The 17,428-nt window shown below is 49.1% G+C and overlaps 1 protein-coding gene across 1 annotated transcript in view; it reads right to left on the bottom strand.

Moving 5' to 3' along the window:
• Positions 1-17,428, bottom strand: part of LOC138473016 (disintegrin and metalloproteinase domain-containing protein 12-like) — a 2,040,250-nt gene that overhangs the window by 629,191 nt on the left and 1,393,631 nt on the right. Inside the window, exon 12 of the mRNA XM_069611491.1 lies at positions 238-433. Within this exon, the coding sequence (XP_069467592.1) occupies positions 238-433 (196 nt within the window). The remainder of the gene's footprint in view (positions 1-237; positions 434-17,428) is intronic.

Genomic DNA, 17,428 nt, shown 5'->3' with positions numbered 1-17,428 from the left:
AAAAAACATCTGTGTGTGGCCTCCTGTCATCCCACACCTGCATCCTGTGCTGCAACAGGCGTTTTCCATTTTTTTTTTCTTGAAACGGATGCTAGGAAACAAAATGGTGGACCTAAATCTAGCTCTCTGAATCAAGTCACAAATATTGTATTCACAAAAACATGTATGGCGATAGGTAGTTATGAATCCAGCATGCACCGAGAGAGCCCCGTGGGAGAGCACTTATTCAGCCCTTACCTTGTCCCCAGAGAGTGATGCACTGCTGCTCGTGGGTCTCACATATCCCATTGTAACAGTACCCGTCTACCCGACAGCACGGCTGCCCGTCATGAAGATACACATTGGGCGGGCAGTGTGGGCTGCGTCCAGTGCAGAATTCAGGGAGGTCACAGGAATTGCTTGCTTCTCTGCATGAAATCCCTGCTGGTTTCAGCTGCAATATAAAAGGAGTTTGTAAATGTACCATATATATACAAGCAGGCAATACTATGAATATATAACGGTGAAAAAAGACAGTCGCTCCGAGTAACATTTCTCTTAATAGAAATTGAGCAAGTATGTTATAAAGAAATATTTCCTCAAAATTATTACTGCCATGGCATTGCTTTAACATTATTTGAGGGTTTTTAGCGTGAATAGCATTTTCAGCTTTCATGCTCAAGTAGTCAAGTGACGACACCATTTTATCACGAAATGCTATTTGGAGTTTCTTTTTCATTTTAGACAGAACGAAAGATAAGAGGAGGCCTAGGCAGTTTTGGGCCATTTTGGTGGGAGGCAAACTGCTCTGCTCATCAATGGCAAATATCTGTTAATGTTGCTTCTGCGAGCCTCGTTCATATCTCTTTCTTGTCTGATGGGCAAGTGGCACAGCCAATGCTGCTGCAGTCAAACGTGATCATTCGCAAGGGAAGCGGAAGACAGCACTGCTGTGCAGGTTAATATGCCTTTGGGTGGTGTCATGTAACCAAACTCAAAGGTGTAGCGGAAATGACTTGTCTCCAGATGACCCGCTGTGTGTTATTTGAACAACCATAAGTGACAGCCTCAGGCTGAATTAAGGGGACAAACAGTTACTACGAGCAAACACACACAGCAGCTACTGCAGCGAACACGAGCGGAGTACGTTTAGTTCATCAGCTGTCAGATTATTAAAAATAGGGGGCGCAGTCCACAGGTGTTACAACAAGCTAAAAAGGAGGTTGTTACTGCTTCCTTCAGCAGTTCAGCTACACCAAACAGTGGCAGTGGCCGACCCCTCAATAAAAGAGTTGTGTATCAAATCAGGGCGAACACTGGGATTCATTGACATGTGCTCCAGAAACCCAAACACAGAAACAGATGGAAATGTGCTTGTCGAGATGGAATTTCCGATGGAATGTACAGAGCACACATACGGTGAGGGGGTTCTCAATGCTAGTGGTATTGAGTGGGAAAGGATTCATCAGAAAAGACTATTTCTCATCTGCAGTGGCCCTGCATGGACCACTTTCTAATGTGCTTGATGCTGCTGGGCAGCCCAATTCCTGAGGGTTCTCTGTGTGGCTTGCCTCCTGGGGCTGTGGGAGGGACCGGCAGTTAATCAGACTGATTTCAAAGCTACCCGCATGCAGGGTCGGACTGGGACAAGAAATAGGCCCTGACACCCAAAAAAAAGGGTCCCACCCTTCGCCTCAAAAAAGTGGCCCACCCCTTACCTCAAAAAAGTGGCCCACCCCTCGCCTCAAGAAAAGTGGCCCTCAAACCATCATCCGTGAATCGCATCAATTTACGACTTTACAGAAAATGCTACTTATGGAGAGTTGCACTCTGTTAGTCTGAATCTTGCACTCGCTTCCTGCCCCCATTACCTCTTGCAGAGCACCGCATCTCCAGCAAAGCTGAACTCAGGCCGTTATAATAGGAGGAAGCATTAGTTGCCCTGCCTTTGAACAGTGATATGGGCGGCAGGTCAAATAGTGCCTAGAAGTAACTACCAAGTGCTCCCTTGCAGCCTCACCCCCATTTTCGGATTCGCCACCGTGCAATCTCAATGCAGGTGCAACATACTCATTTGGGCCTATTTTTTTTTACCAAAATGGGCCAGTTGTGTGACTTACTTTAATGGGTAGTAGTTTTGACCAGTGTTAAAATGACAAATATTTTTTATAATGCACAATTTTCAACACATTTTACCAGAAAGTTCCCCTTTGGGTAATACTTAAACAGTCTGTCACAAAATTAATGAATTGCCATTGGGGCAATTTTTAATTGGTGCCCGAGACAATTTTATGCCCCAGTCCGACCCTACCCACTCCAGCGAAATCCACAGCTATGATTCCGGGTCCCTTAATCTGGCAGTGCAGGGATTGGTACCTCCCACCTGTCTGCATTCAACCACCTGCACCGTCTATCCCTCATCTGTCACCCCCGCCCCCTCTGAGCCTACCCTATGGGGCATAATTTATGCTGCTTCGTTTTTGACCCCCTCCGTTTGGGGCTCTGCTGTGAGTGAGTGACGGTCTCGGCCTAAATTCTGTTGCTTTCTGTCCTCCCCATGTCAGTTTGAGGCTACTCTTGTGTGGTGCAGTCTCTCACCTGTCAGCTTCGAATATCCCCGTCCCTCCCGTGCCAGTCTCAGACTTTGCCACTCTGTTGCAGATTCTCATATGTCTGCCTTAGCTTGTTCCGCGAGCTGTAGTCTCTTCTGTTGTAGTCTCTTATCTGCTTGTCTCAGCCCCCCCACAAACTCCCCCCCACGCCGTTCTGCAGCAGCAGCCCGTGTCTTCACCTGCTTCGCTCTCTTAAGGCGGTCGCGGAGAGCAGATTCTGTGTAACACAAAACACTTGGAGGGAGCAGGCCGGGCTGAGGCAGCCCCGCCCAGCCCTGCCGCTCCCTCCCAGTGTTTTGTAACACCAACTGCTGCTGGCGCCAGGGTGTCGCCGAGGGCTGCGGCAGTTGGCTGCCGGCCCGCCGCATTTATCAAAGAAAGGTAACACTTCAGTGTTACCTTTCTCTGCATCTGCGGCGGCCGGCGGGCGCGGGGCTGCAATTGCAAAGGATCTGTAAGTTACTTACTTACTTATAGATCTTTTGTGACTTGCATCTGTCCGGGGAGGTCGAGGCCCTGGGGGCTGGTTCCTGAAGTGTGAAGCCCACGCCTGGGCCGAAACTGGCCCACGTGGGCTTCAGGAACCGGCCCCCAGGTCTCTCGCCATGATTTTGCATTGGCCACGGGCCGATTGGCCGACGACCCAATCCGACCCTGCCCGCACGTCCTAAAAACGGAAACAATTTAGCTGGTTGGGGAGTCATCACGGACAGATGTTATCTTCCTTTGGAGGGTACGCCTATCCCAAAATGTCCACATACTTTTCAGAATGACAAAAAAGTACGGGAATAAACACCATCCCCTTTTCTGGACAGTGTTTATGCACTAACATTGCAGTGTCCTTTTCTGGAGTACATCTGTCAAGGAAACTGTCCCTCCTGCTTCTAGGAATCACAGATGTATCACAGAAACAACTTCCTCCAGACTCTTTTCAGGAATGATTCCGACATTGCAATTTCACTATCTCTGGGATCACAGTGGTACCTAAAAAACATCTGATTCCCAGCTTTAGGCAATCACAGGGATGCTCAGGGAATACTGTCCTCCTGGAGTTTCACTACATTCAGGGGTCATATCAGAATTTAGGAAAAATCAGCTTTTCTTAGTTCCACTATATTCGCATGGCAACAGGATATTCCGGGATGAATTTGTGATGTCATCTTTGATGTCCTGTGCATTAGACTTAGCAGTGCACGGTGGTGGCGTGAGTTATGATTGCTTAGCTTACCATAACTGGTGAATATCTGGGGTTTTTTGGTTTTACTTGTACCCATAACGTCCCTTTAACAATGTTTTTTTACTGAATTTCATAGGTTTTTATTAGTGCAACTTAACCATAACGTCCCTTTAACAAAGTTTTTTCAGGGAATTTCATGGGTTTTTACCAGTGCACCCTAATTTCTTTCAACATACCAATATCATACTTACCCCAATAGCAACATTTCTGTCCAATTTAGAAAGTTCACCTTAAAACTCTGCCATTCCCCACCTTCTAGCATAATTTTTTAGACTTCTATACACCTTTTGAAACTTTTTCCTCTATTTTTGTGCTAGTCAACATTGGTTAACATCTGACGCCATTGCAGGCTTTTCGTACAGAATCACGTGACCACGCATGTGGCATGATAATGTGTTCACGGGAGCGTCCACACTTCACAAACGGATTCATGCTTCGCAAACAGTTTGGAACTGCATTTTCAGCTGATGTGAACCCTGCGCACCCCGCTCGCCATTTCCATCTTGGCGTGAGCGGGTGCTGCAGCTTCTGTAACACTGGTAAAACCCTCCTGGGTCTCCATCTTGACTTGAGTTTGCCTCTGGTGGCCCCCTCCCCCGGCTCATTGCTCGCTCGTAGCTGTTTTCCCATTGTTTGTACCGCCCGCCTCCCCTCCTTGTCTGCCCGCCCACCGCCTCCCCGATTGGCTGCTCCCTTCCATACCTAAGGCCCTCCTAGGGCAGCCCCCTGCCCGGCAGCCCCTCGGCTAAGGGCCACTAGGCAAAGGGCCGATTGGCGGTTCCCTGAAAGTGTCGGCAGGTGTCCGCAGGGGACGCTAGCTGCCAGTCACCTTCCTGCGGAGTGCCCTGCCTTTCCCCCCTTTTCACCTGCTGGCGTTTCCTCCATGTGTCTTTTTATGTGAATGTCTGAGTACAACAAAAAAAAAAAAATTGCTTTGTGAAACCTAGGCCTTTCTCCCTCTATTCAGGATTCCCAAACTTGTGTCTCCCTCCTGTCTTCATGTGCTTTTTGTGAGCTCTTTAAGCCCGAGTGTTGTCTTGTCCCGTTGCTCTAGTTGCCTGCCTCCCGCTATCCTGTCTGCCTGCTCTTGCTGTCCCTTCTAGTGTCTCCCCCTCTCCCTTCCAACTCTCCCGCCTACTCTATGGTGCTCTCTATCTCGCCTATCTTCTCTAACTGCTTCTCCATTGACTATCCTGCTCTCCTCACTAAATCTGGTAGGAAAAAGTTTAAAAAGGACATCCTGGTCTCCAACCCAGGCCTCCCTATCGCTGACACCTACACTAGTGCCTCCTCCAAGGAAACTCTCACTGACAATCTCTTTTTCGTGCCTTCACCTGACCTATGGACCCTTCATATGGTCTCTGTGCTCCCTCCTTTCTCCTCCTCTCCCATTAATGATGGCACCCATTGGGATGTCCTCTTGGACTCCTTCCACTCCTCTAAGGCCATCATTAATGTCTACTCTAATGGGACCTTCTTGGTCCAAGGCCCTCAGGCCAACCTTCACCTCTTTGATAGACGCTTCCCGTGCCTCATAAACTTCCTTTCCTCTCCTGCTGTCCCCCCTCCTCTGTCCTCGGCAACCTTGCCTCCACCGTCCCTCCCTGCCCCCTCTCGTGCTCCTTCACCTCCGCAGGGCGTACCTCTGATCTGTACCCCTCCCTGGAAGTCCTTCAAGGATGGCAACCTTCTCCACATTGCCACTCTTAACTCTCGCTCTGCTGTCAAACATTCCTCTGACATCTGTCGCCTTCTTGAGGAACTGGACCTTTATGTCCTTGGTCTAACTGAGACATGGTTCACGGCCAGCTCTGTCACCAGCTTTGACACACTCCTACCTGACGGTTACAAGACCCTCTCCGTGCCCAGGCCCAACCGTGCTGGGGGGGTGTTGCCCTTATCTTCCCTGAGGGGATTCCTGCCACTGTCACTCCTACGCAGACCTACTCCTCTTTTGAATGCCTTGTCTGCCGACTCTCTCTCTCCTAGCCATTACCATGGCTACTATCTGTCGGCCACCCGGTCAAATTTCCTCCTTCCTCTCCGAGTGGGCGGACCTCTCCTCCTCACTCCTGTCCTCAACCACTCAACTCCTCTTTCTTGGAGACTTCAACATCCACCTGGATGCCTCCTGTCCCCCCTCTGGACTCTTTCACGACCTCTGCGACTCTCTCTCACTCTCTATTCTCCCGTCTAGGCCGACTCATTCTGCAGGGCACACTCTTGATGCTCTGATCTCTTCTGACCTTCCCCTCTATGTCCCTCTCTCCACTCCTCTCTCCTGGAGTGATCACTTTCTCTTATCCTCCCACCTCACCTTCCCTACCCCTCAGGCAAAGCCACCTTCATCACTGCCACCCTCCTTCTCGGTCATCGGACCCATGAAGCCCTCTCCACTCTACTATATCTGATACTCTTGATATCCTTGCCCCTGTCATGAGAATCCGCCTGAAGCCCAAAGCCAAATGTAACTCCTGGTATGACTCGGATCTCGTCACCCTAAAACGCAAGTGCAGGGTGGCAGAGAGGAAATGGCGTGCTTCATGTTCCTCCTCTGACAAACTGGCCTGCCACCTGCTCCAAAGGCAATACCGGCTCTCCATTCTCACCAAGAAGAGAGCCCTTATCCAAGCCTGCATCTCTGCGGCATCCAACAATTCGGCCGAACTCTTTAAAATCTGCAAGGAGCTGGCCCACCCTGCTGCAGTCTCTACCTCTCCTGTCCCCTCCCAGGCCCTCTTCACGGCACTGGCCTCACACTTCATTTCAAAAACTCAGGACATCCTGTCCTCACTATCCTCCTATCACCTCCCCACCTCTATTCCCTGCTCTTCCTCTGGCCCTTCTGCAGCCATCCCTCCTTCTCTGTCTTTCCCCTTTTTTCTGCTCATGAGGTTTCCAGACAAGTCCGATCTATGAAAGTCTCGTCAAAACAGGTCAACCCCATCTCCTCCAAAACTATCAAGGAGCACATCGACTCCCTGGCTCCTGCCCTGGCTGACTTCTGAAATCACTCCTTCGCCTCCGGAGTCTTCACATCCCCCCTTAAGCACTCCCTTGTGCACCCTCTTCTTAAGAAACCCTCTTCCGACCCCTCCTGCCCGGTTAACTATCGCCCAATCTCCATCTCTCCCTTCCTGGGCAAGCTCCTGGAGAAACTGGCCATCTCCCAGCTTAATCTCCATGCTGAATCTGTTGGTAGTCTTCATGACTATCAGTCTGGCTTCAGAGCTGCCAGAAGCATGGAAACTGCTCTCCTGAACATCCATGAGGACCTGCTCTCGAACCTCGATTCCAACACTCCGTGTGTTCTCATTTTGCTCGATCTCTCTTCTGCCTTTGATACTGTCAACCATGCCATCCTGCTCAACCGTCTCCGTGATAACCTGGGTATCACTGGTCAGGCTCTGGCGTGGCTGACCTCTTTCCTCTCCAATCGACCCTCCCAGGTCCAACTGGGGTCCTTCCTCTCTGACATCTTTTTCTCTACCTGTGGTGTACCCCAGGGATCTAACCTCTCTCCCTGGCTGTTCAACCAGTATCTGGCACTCCTTGCCCACTGCATCGCCGCTCTCTGCCCCAACTTTCAATGCTATGTGGATGATACCCAGCTCATTTTCAGGCTACCCTCGGCCTCTTCTTCTCCTTCCCTCATTTCTGACTGTCTCTCTGCTATCCAGGAATGGTGTGCCACCAATGACCTCTGCCTTAATGCCAGTAAGACTGAGATTCTACTCATCGGCACACCCACTCCCTCCTTCCTTGCAGCTCTCTGGCCGGCCTCTCTTGGCCCTCTTCCTGCTCCTACCTGCAAGGCAAAAAACCTCGGGGTCATCTTCGACTCCACACTCTCCTTCTCTCCTCACATATCTGACGTCTCCAAGAAGTCACACTACCAGCTGCACCTCCTCAGAGGTATCCTTCTTTTCCTCTCCTTCCACCAGAAGCTCACTGTCTCCAGAGTCCTGGTTCTCTCGAAGCTGGACTACTGTAATAGCCTCTATCTAAATCTGCCTGCCTCTACTTTCCGCCCTCTGCAACTCATCCCGAACAGGACTGCGAGACTTGTCCTTGGCCTCAAGCCCAGGGACCGTATCTCTCCAGGACTGAATTCACTACACTGGCTCCCAGTGGCCGCGAGGATTAAGTTCAAAACCCCCTGCATTGTCCACAAGGCCTTCTGGGGCCTGGGGCCTAAATACCTTCAACTCTCTCTTCCTAAATATCTTCCTTCTCGAGCTCTTCGCTCATCCGCCTCCAACTTCTTCAGGGTCAGCCGCTTCTCCAAGCAACGAGTTGGGGGTAGATCTCTCTCCTCAGCAGGGGCCTCCCTCTGGAACAGCCTTCCTGCCTCCCTGAAACTTGAGAAGAACCATCTCCGGTACCGGAAGCACCTCAAAACCTTCCTCTTTGCTTCTGCTTTATCTCCCCCTCTCCCCTGCTAATTACTGAAACTGCACTGAATCTGCAACTGGGCTACTCACCGTTCTCAGTCCTTGGCCCAGCCACTTTCCCCTGCACTGCCTCCCTGGCAACCCCTGCACTGCGGGACTGTCTCTGTATCCCTACAGCCCCCCTTCCCAGCACTTGTCTGCACTTACCTTGCACTTGCCACCAGCGGGCCCTTATTATGTATCTTGTATTCTACCAACCCTGTACTGAACTTTCCCCTCTCCCTTTCCCCCTTCCACTTTTCCCTTCCCCTCTACCCTTGCACTTGCGCGATCTGAATGACACCTGGCCTAGTAGGATCACTGTCTGTCTCCCCTTTGTTCCCCCCTCCCTGCCTCGTCGCGCCTTGAAACACTTGTGTATAGGCGCGTTACAAATGCCATACCATATCATATCTAGGTACTTTGAAGCTCAGACTTTACCCTTGCACAGTTCCTACACTATTCTTACTCATTATCCATTAACAATCTAGCACACAGCACATACTTGGAAGAATAGTAGCAAACCTGCTATTTATCATATAAATGGAATCACCTATTGTCACCCTCCTCCCCAAGAGCCACCACCACCAGCTGGAGGACCTACACAACAAAAGAAGTGCAATACTTCAAAAGACAATGAAGAGGACCAAAAAGATGAGGTAGAGGAAGTGCCTGCCTCTAGCACCCAGAGAGAATCATGGGTGTGGCAGTTCTTTACAACTTTTGGGAATGTACCAAAGATTAAAGCTACCAAAGTGAAATGCACTGAGTACTCAGTCGTGGACTGCCTGGAAAGTACTCCTATGGAACCAACTCCATGCGCCGCCACACCAAATACAACCACTGCAATGCTCTCAGAAAGGTTGTTCCTTTCTTAGCAAGTCGTAGGCTGTCTTCCTCCACCTCATCTTCCCCACCCAATACTGTAACCACACAGCCTACTTCTATGGGACACAAAAACCCACCAGCTACCTTGCAAGTGATAAAAGAGGCTGTTGATCCATATCTTTCGAAGATGACAGTACTGTGTATATACTGCAACACACTACTCTGCAGGGGGGAACAATTATAACGTGCTTTTGAAACTGTAATCAAGGAGTATGAGAAACACTGCCCACTACCTTAGATGTAACACGCGCGCAACATCTTCCCCTGCCCACCTGCCCCCTCGCCCATATTTGTGGTTGGTGCCTCTTCCATCATTTCCCTTCCCACCTTACTTTCTGACATCTCCTGTAAAAAAAGAAAGAAAAAAACACCCAAAAAAAGGTTCCTTTAGGAACCACCTTTCACAGTTAAAACTAAAAAAATAATTTTATAGACTCCATCCACTTTACATTTCTCAGTAAAGTAGTTAGACTCATTATGATTCTGCAGCATTTTCAGTAGTATTTTGTGGTATGCTAATAGGAATAATGGTCAATCGTATACTAGAGAAAACTATAAAAAGACAGAAACAATTTCCTGTCCCAAATATTTTTCTCTAGCATACAATAAGGACCATAATCGATGGACCTTTATACCTATCCACGATCTACACAGTCCACTTTCCAGGCAATGGATCATTAAAAGACCCAGGTGGCATGTGCACACCAACGCACAGGGCAGCCCTTCTACCCCTTTTAATGTTATATTTGTAACACTCCCTCAATGCCTGCTTTCAAACAGTCACACATCCATCCACCAATCACTTCCAAAAACTGTACATAGAACCCTATGGACATATTAAGCTTCCACACACCAACTGCCACTTAATCTTCTACACATCTTTTGCATCTCTATTTCTCTTACTTATGCTAAATAAATCTACACAGTGCTCCTATAAATGCACATATGCATTGTGCAGTGAGAGAAGTGCATAAATAGAAGGGGCAGTACGGATGGGCAAGGGCTCATGAGAACCCAGGAGGAAAGTGCCAAGGGATGCCAAGGTGGGACGCCACTGGATCAGAGGAGTCCCAAGGATGGGATGCATCTTAACCATAACATCCCTTTAACAATGTTTTTTCAGTCAATTTAATAGGTTTTTATAAGTGAAAATGTTTCATGGTGTTACATCACTGTATATAAGTAATTAATAATTCCTATTTTCATATATATAAAAGAACCATAAACCTCTGTTTAATAAACATATTTTTTGCAACACATACTTGTGTCTGTCGTTATCAGCAGAGCATGCTGAGGATGCAAATCATCGCTCAATTACCTACAGCATAAGGCTCCACCATTACCCCAACAGAACCAAACCACCCCTATTATTCACTGCACCTACCCTGCATCCTAGCTCAGTGTCCACTATACCCTAATAATGTAACCAATGGCCAGTGCTCATGGCTCGCGCAGCAGAGCGGCATGCAAGCCTCTGCATGAGCTCCATAGGCGACCTGTGGAGTCTGGCATGAAAACTCCATTTATTTGTCCCGGTTTGCCACCAAAGTGAAGGGAAAGCTGCATTAACCTAATCTGCACGGCCTATCCGAAGATCAGAGCCTTTCCTCCACCAACGCCAGAGAAACATGATGAGAAGTCCAGACCCCCCGGGCCAGATGCCGTGTGGGCTTTGGGATCGGCGGACCTACCGCACAGAAGACGCACAACTATAGTCTGTGACCGCAGCAGACTAGAGGCGTGGGAGTCGCTACATCGTCCTGCTCCTGCTGCACCATGGCGAAATCAGGGCGATCCCCCCCGCGCCACCTGCCACTAAGAAGAGGAGGGCAGGTCCCCCCAACCTGGGATACGGAGAGGATGGAGCGGCCCTGCCGAGCTGCCAGCGATACGCTGCCTACCTGGGGGTCTCACCCCACCTCCACTGATTACAGGCGGAGTGAAGAGCTGCCCGCTGTAGAGGAGCACCAGAGTGTAGACAGAAGCATGCTGCGAGATCTGCCCACGCAACACCTTCGACACATGGATACACACGGCGGTGAGCTCAGAAAACCCTCCGCTGGGGTGCCGGCCCGGGGAAGTGATGAGCCGCAGGTGCCTTGGATCCTGCTGGTGGCCCGCTACGAGACCGGGGCCCCTATTGCTTCAGAACAAAAAGCAGAGACCGGGGGCATGGCTGCCCGCTTGACCTCTGGTCAAGAATTTGAGCACTCTGGACCACGGCGGCCCGCTCCTCCTCCCCAGCTGCCGGTCACAGGCTGGTGTATGAAACCTTGCTGTGGCCTACTCGTGAGGTAAGGAGACGATCCTTCTCTAAAAGGACCATAAACACGCCGAACAGGGAGGGAGAACGCAGCATTATCCTCTTGTGGCCAGCATAGGAGGGGTGCCAGTCAGAATAGGCAGCATCTACCTCACGGATCACGGGTGGCTAAGGCGCTGGCCTGCCCCACGGATTAGAAAGCCTGGGGCAACTGTGAGGCCACACTGAGACTCTCTGGACAGAAGCAACATTGCATTGGCCAAATAGTAGTATATGCAAATGAACAGCGCACAGACATACACTGTGGATTGGCACAAGCATAGCCTCTGCAGATAAGGGGTGCTACATTTGATGTAAATACTTCCCCCAACACAGCTTCGCCACTGTACCGCAGGCGTCCCATGACAAGCCCACAAAGATTGAACTGGTGACACAGATAGTTACATTTATAGAGCAACCCACGAAAGAGAAAGTGACTGTACGGAGGTGAGTGGACAAGTCCACATTGGACCAAGCAAAGACATACTGCCCAATTTGCTCTCACTGACCCATAATGCTCCATGTTGGGGACTATTCAGTGGTCCTACCAGCCAAGTAACACCAGCCAATTTCCCTGACGGCCCTTACATCGCCCACACCATGGATGGGCACAAGCATAGCCTGAGCAGATAAGAGGTGCTACGTTTGATGTAAATCCTTCCTCCAACACAGCTGCTCCAACATACCACAGGCTTCCCATGTCAAGCCCACGCTGTTTGAACTGGTGACACAGATAGTTACATTTATAGAGCAACCCACAAAGGAGAAACTGTCTGTAAGGCGATGAGTGGACAGGTCCATGCTGGACCAAGTACAGACATAAGCTGCCCAACTGCTCCCATGGACCCATAGTGCTCCCAGTTATGGACTGTTTAGTGGTCTTACCTGACAAGTAACACTAGCCCAATTCCCCTATGACCATTACATTGCCCACAGAGAGGGCACACGAGCGGAACAGTGAACTGTTGAGGCTTCCACACCACCCGCTTTTGGCCACACTGGCATACCCTTCACCTGCGGAGCCAGCCAGTACACAGTGAGCCCTCCTCATCCTACAGGACAATGCCTAAAGGAGCACCTAATAAAAAGGGCGGGACGATCAACAAGTTTACGAAACCCACTCCTAAACTGACGACCACTGGCGCCAAAGTCACTGGAGGTCAAGAAACAGCAGCGTCGACACCTCCCACATACTTGCAGGGAGTCATCACCGTTATGCAACAAGGATGTGCAGTAATAAACGATAAGTCAGATGATATCAATATCAACATCAACATAATGCAAACACAATGGAAAAAGTGACACAGCGTATTACAGAAGTTGAAACATGGATCAGTACAGTGGAAGATACTGTTGAAGTTTTACAGAACACTGTGTTGACCATGGCGAAAGACGTAGGCACCATCAAGCTGAAATGTGAGGACTGAGAAGCAAGATCAAGGAGGAATACATACATATTGTGGGGGTCCCTGAAGATGCCCTGAAAGTTCCCATGGAACAAGCAGTTGAGGAATTCTTGAAGGACACGCTTGGAAACCCAGGGTGGTCTCCGATGTTTGTGGTCGAACGCGCACATAGATCACTCGTGGCGTGACCTAAGCCTGGTGCCTTCCCTCGACCTATAATCGCCCGCTTAATCAACTACAAGCACAGAGACCTGGTATTGAGAGCAGCCAGGGAAAAGTGTGAAATCTGGCTAGGATCCAGCATAATACATATTTTTCCAGACTACACGCTGGCGGTCCAACAAGAGAGACAGACATTTAGCAGGGTAAAGAAATTGCTGAGGGAACATCAGATCCCGTACGATATGTTGTACCCAGCGAGACTACGCATGCAGTTCAAGAAGACCTATGTCTTCACATTCCCAGAAGAGGCGCCTCATTTGTGGAGGCCAATATCCCCTTGCCTGAGACTCAGCCTTCCGGTGAGACGGAATGATGGGACGTGACATATTCCTACTGAGAAACCATTCAATAGATCCGGACAGAATGAACTACCACAGTGAGTAATCCCTGCGGATGCTACATTAGTAACCACAGAGACTGATCAGCAACCTGCGATCAGACCATTGAGCATTTAGAGTTTACAGAAGATCATGTACGAAGGTTGAAAAATATATTCATGTATTGAGAGATCTGTAACCTGTAATACCTTAAGGTATTTATAATGTGTTATTGAAATGCAGGATAAGGCTGGCAAGATGGTGAACCAGGGAGCCATTCATGTGAAACAAGCAGCCGGTATTCCTGGGTGCCACAGAAACAGAAGTCCTCAATGCAAGTGCATAGTTTAGTTAAGTTTGTTGGGAGGAGGGGTTAATGGGGGACGGGGTCACATAGTCAAAGTTTGGAGCATTATGAGGGTGTGGGAGGGGGAGAGATTGGGAGTTGGGATAAAAATGTTAAAAAATGGCACAGACAAGATGTGACAGGTGAAGATTACACCACACACAGAACAGACTAATGACACCCACACACCGATATACAAAGGGCAATGGCTGACACCAGGTACACTGGAATGAAACTACTGAGCTGCAAGGTTAGGGGACTGGGAATCCATATGAAGGCATGAAAGGTGGCTGCGTATGCAAACGGACAAGGTGCACAGATATTATATCTGCAGGAGACACACTTCCAAGAACACCATGCACGCATGTTTGCCCGTGGTTGGGGAGAACATCGCTACTATACCTCCTACTCCACTAATGCCAGAGGGGTCATGATCTTAATACACAGATCGCCTCCCTTTACGCACTATACTAGTGCATGGGTGTTGCTATGGTCCCAATATTGACGACCCTGAATTTTATGAACAAGTATTTCAGAAATGAGCTAAATACCCAACAGCACAAATACTCTGCGGGGGGGATTTCAATAGCATACTAGATATTGACCTAGATCGCACTTCATCAACTCCCAGATCCCCGACAAATGTGGCCCGCAAAATTCTTATACATGTTGTTGACCTGGGCTTAAAAGATGCTTGGCATTCACTGCATGGAACACAGAGGTCATTTACATTTTACTCCTCTGTGCACAACATGTACTCCTGCATAGACCTATGGCTAATATCCAGCGTAGCTCTGGGCTGTGTAAGTGAGGTTCGGATTCTCCCCAGGACGCTGTCAGATCACTCCTCTATATTACTTACCATAGGCATCCCCGATAGTGAGCCTAGAAAAGCGCAATGGTGCTTCAAACCCGCCTCGCTCCTAGACCCAGTTTTCAAAACTAAAATAGCACAACATATCTCATACTTCTTTGAAACTAATGATGGCTCAGTTGCCGAGCAAACTACCCTATGGCAGGCATTCAAAGTCTATATGCAGGGAATAGCAATGTCCACTGAATTCGAGTGCTACGAGACATCAGGCGGGAGCTCAGGAGACGAGAGGAATCTGTAGCTCAATTACAGGCAGAGCACCTAGCAGATCCGTCATCGCATATCACTGCAGAGATTAAAACACAACTAGAGCACTTTCGTGAAGCTGCAGATGGAGAGCTGTGCTACTTTGACAGACTAATGGTGACTCGTAGATACGGGCAACAGGAGAGGCCGGGCAAACTTCTAGCATGACTGGTACGTGCCAAAAAGGGCAGCACAACCATCCCATGTATCACTAGGCAGGATGGCATAGTGGTCACGAGCGGATGAGGTTAGGGGGGTGTTCTATGAATTCTACAGTAGCCTGTACTCCCCCCAGAGTGTAGCCACTGATCAGGAGATTGATGATTACCTGGCTGCAATACCCACGACATTGCTATCCGAAGACACGCGCAATGCCCTAAAGATCCCTATAATGCTTGGCGACATAAAGGACGCAATAAAGGACCTTTCCGGTGGGAAAAGCCCTGGATCTGAAGGGCTGGGAGCTGAATTCTATAAGGAATTTGTGGAGACACTAGCACCCAGTCTCATGGCGGTGTCGACCGAGGCCCTAGACACCAGCACTCTGGCGGAGTCAATGCGGGACGCAGTCATAACCCTGTTGTTAAAGCCCGGGAAGTCTCCTGAGGACTGCGGATCATACCGTTCACTGTCGCTCATCAACACTGATGCGACAATCTTTGCCAAAATACTTGCTTCCTGACTCAACCCAGTGATAACCTAAATTGTACAAGATTTGTGCTGGGGAGGTCAACTGCATCTAACACACCAGATTCTATAATGTGCTGGCGGGAATCCCACAGATTATAAGGGAGTTTCCATATCCCTGGATATGCGGAAGGCCTTTGACACCGTGTACTGGCCATTCCTGTTTAGAGTGCTGCATAATTACGGTTGTGGCCCTAATTTTATCAAATGTGTACGACTCCTGTATACCAAACCATATGCTAGGGTATTTGTGAATGGTATGCTGTCTGCAGTATTGGAGTTGGTGGGCGGGACCAGGCAGGGGTGCCCACTCTCCCTTATGTTATTTGCACTAGTAATTGAACCTGTAGCTGACTTCATGAGGATGCGACACGCTAGAGCGGGTATTCCCATATCTGGCATGTAGAACTGATCACGCTATACACAGGCGACATTATGTTGTTTGTGAGGAATCCCATAAAGGATCTCTGCAGAGTATTAGATGTGTCCCAGGAGTTGGGAAGGTACTCTGGCATCTGGCTAAATATAAGTAAGTCTGAAATCTTACCGCTGTCGAAGACATGGTGCCGCCAAGCGACCTATGTGTGCTGCGCTGGCCCACCCAACAGATTAGATACTTGGGGGTGGAGATGGCATGCTCTGCTAGTTTGGTCAACGTCCTTAATTATGACACACTGGGTGTGACGTTGTGCACCAATCTCGATCGATGCAACCATCTCCCTATTTCACTCATGGGCCGATTAGTTAAGATGATCATACTGCCTAAATTGTTTTACCTCTTCGGTACAATACCATTCTGGCCAGGAAAACCCTTCTTCGAGAAGGTTTAGGCCACCTGTTCTACTTTTGTGTGGAAGTGCAATGTGAGGGCCAGCCGGCGACGCCTAACACAGACATATGAGCAAGGGGGACTGGCAGCACCAGACTACGAAATGTATTACTTGTATTTTTGTATTTTATTAAATTTATATAGAGCTTTAATCCAAAGAGCTTTACAAGAGGAAAAAGAAAAATACAATAAGCATTAAATAACAATTGAATCACAACCAGAGAACAGTGCAAAGAGCAATTTACAATATTGCTGAGGTGAGGCGAGGCGATAGTACGGAGGGAACGAGGTGTGAGAGGGAGTTTGAGGTAAGAGTGGAGGTAGAAGCAGAGGTAAGAGAGGAGGCGAGAAGTTGTAAGAGAGAAGAATGGAAGAGATAGGATTAGAGAAGTGCAGGAGAGAGAGTAGGAGGGAGTTAAACGAAAGGAGAGGGAGAGGAGGTACAGAAGTGAGAGAGGGAGGAGGAAGTGAGGGAAGAGGTAGTAGCAGAATTAAGAGAGGAAGCTAGAGGTGTTAGGGAGGAGAATGGAAGAGATAAGATTTTAGAGAAGTGCAGAAGGTAGGGTAGGAGGGAGAAGAACGGATGGGGAGAGGGAGGTGGTTCCAGTGGAAAGGAGTGAGTAGTTTGAAGGAGCGGAAGCGGGAAGGGGCGCAGGGTGGTGGGGGAGGAGAGAGTAGGAAAAGATCAGCAGAGCGGAGAGTGCGGGAAGGGGTATAGAAAGTGAGAAGGGAGGAAAGGTATGGGGGGCAAGACCATAGAGGGATTTGAAAACTAGACAGAGGAACTTCAATTTGAGCTGGGAGTGAAATGAGAGCCAGCCTAGTGAGTTGAGAGAAGAAGAGATGGAGTCACGAGGAGAAAGAAGGCAGAGGGAGCGGATGGCAGTGTGGTGCACAAATTTGAGTGGGGAAAGGTGAGAGGAGGGGAGTCCAAAGAAAAGAGAGGAGCAGTAGAACAGTCTGGAGAAGATGAGGGAGGAGATTAAGAGTTTAGTCATGTGAAAGGTTAGGAAGGGTCGAATTTTACGAATGTTATAAAGATGAAAGCGG

The sequence above is a fragment of the Ambystoma mexicanum genome, chromosome 8 (genome assembly GCF_040938575.1).
Source record: "Ambystoma mexicanum isolate Mex_15411 chromosome 8, UKY_AmexF1_1, whole genome shotgun sequence".
Taxonomy (NCBI): Eukaryota; Metazoa; Chordata; class Amphibia; order Caudata; family Ambystomatidae; genus Ambystoma; species Ambystoma mexicanum.
The sequence above is the reverse complement of the archived record's forward strand: the minus strand, read 5'-3'. Positions and strand labels throughout refer to the sequence as shown.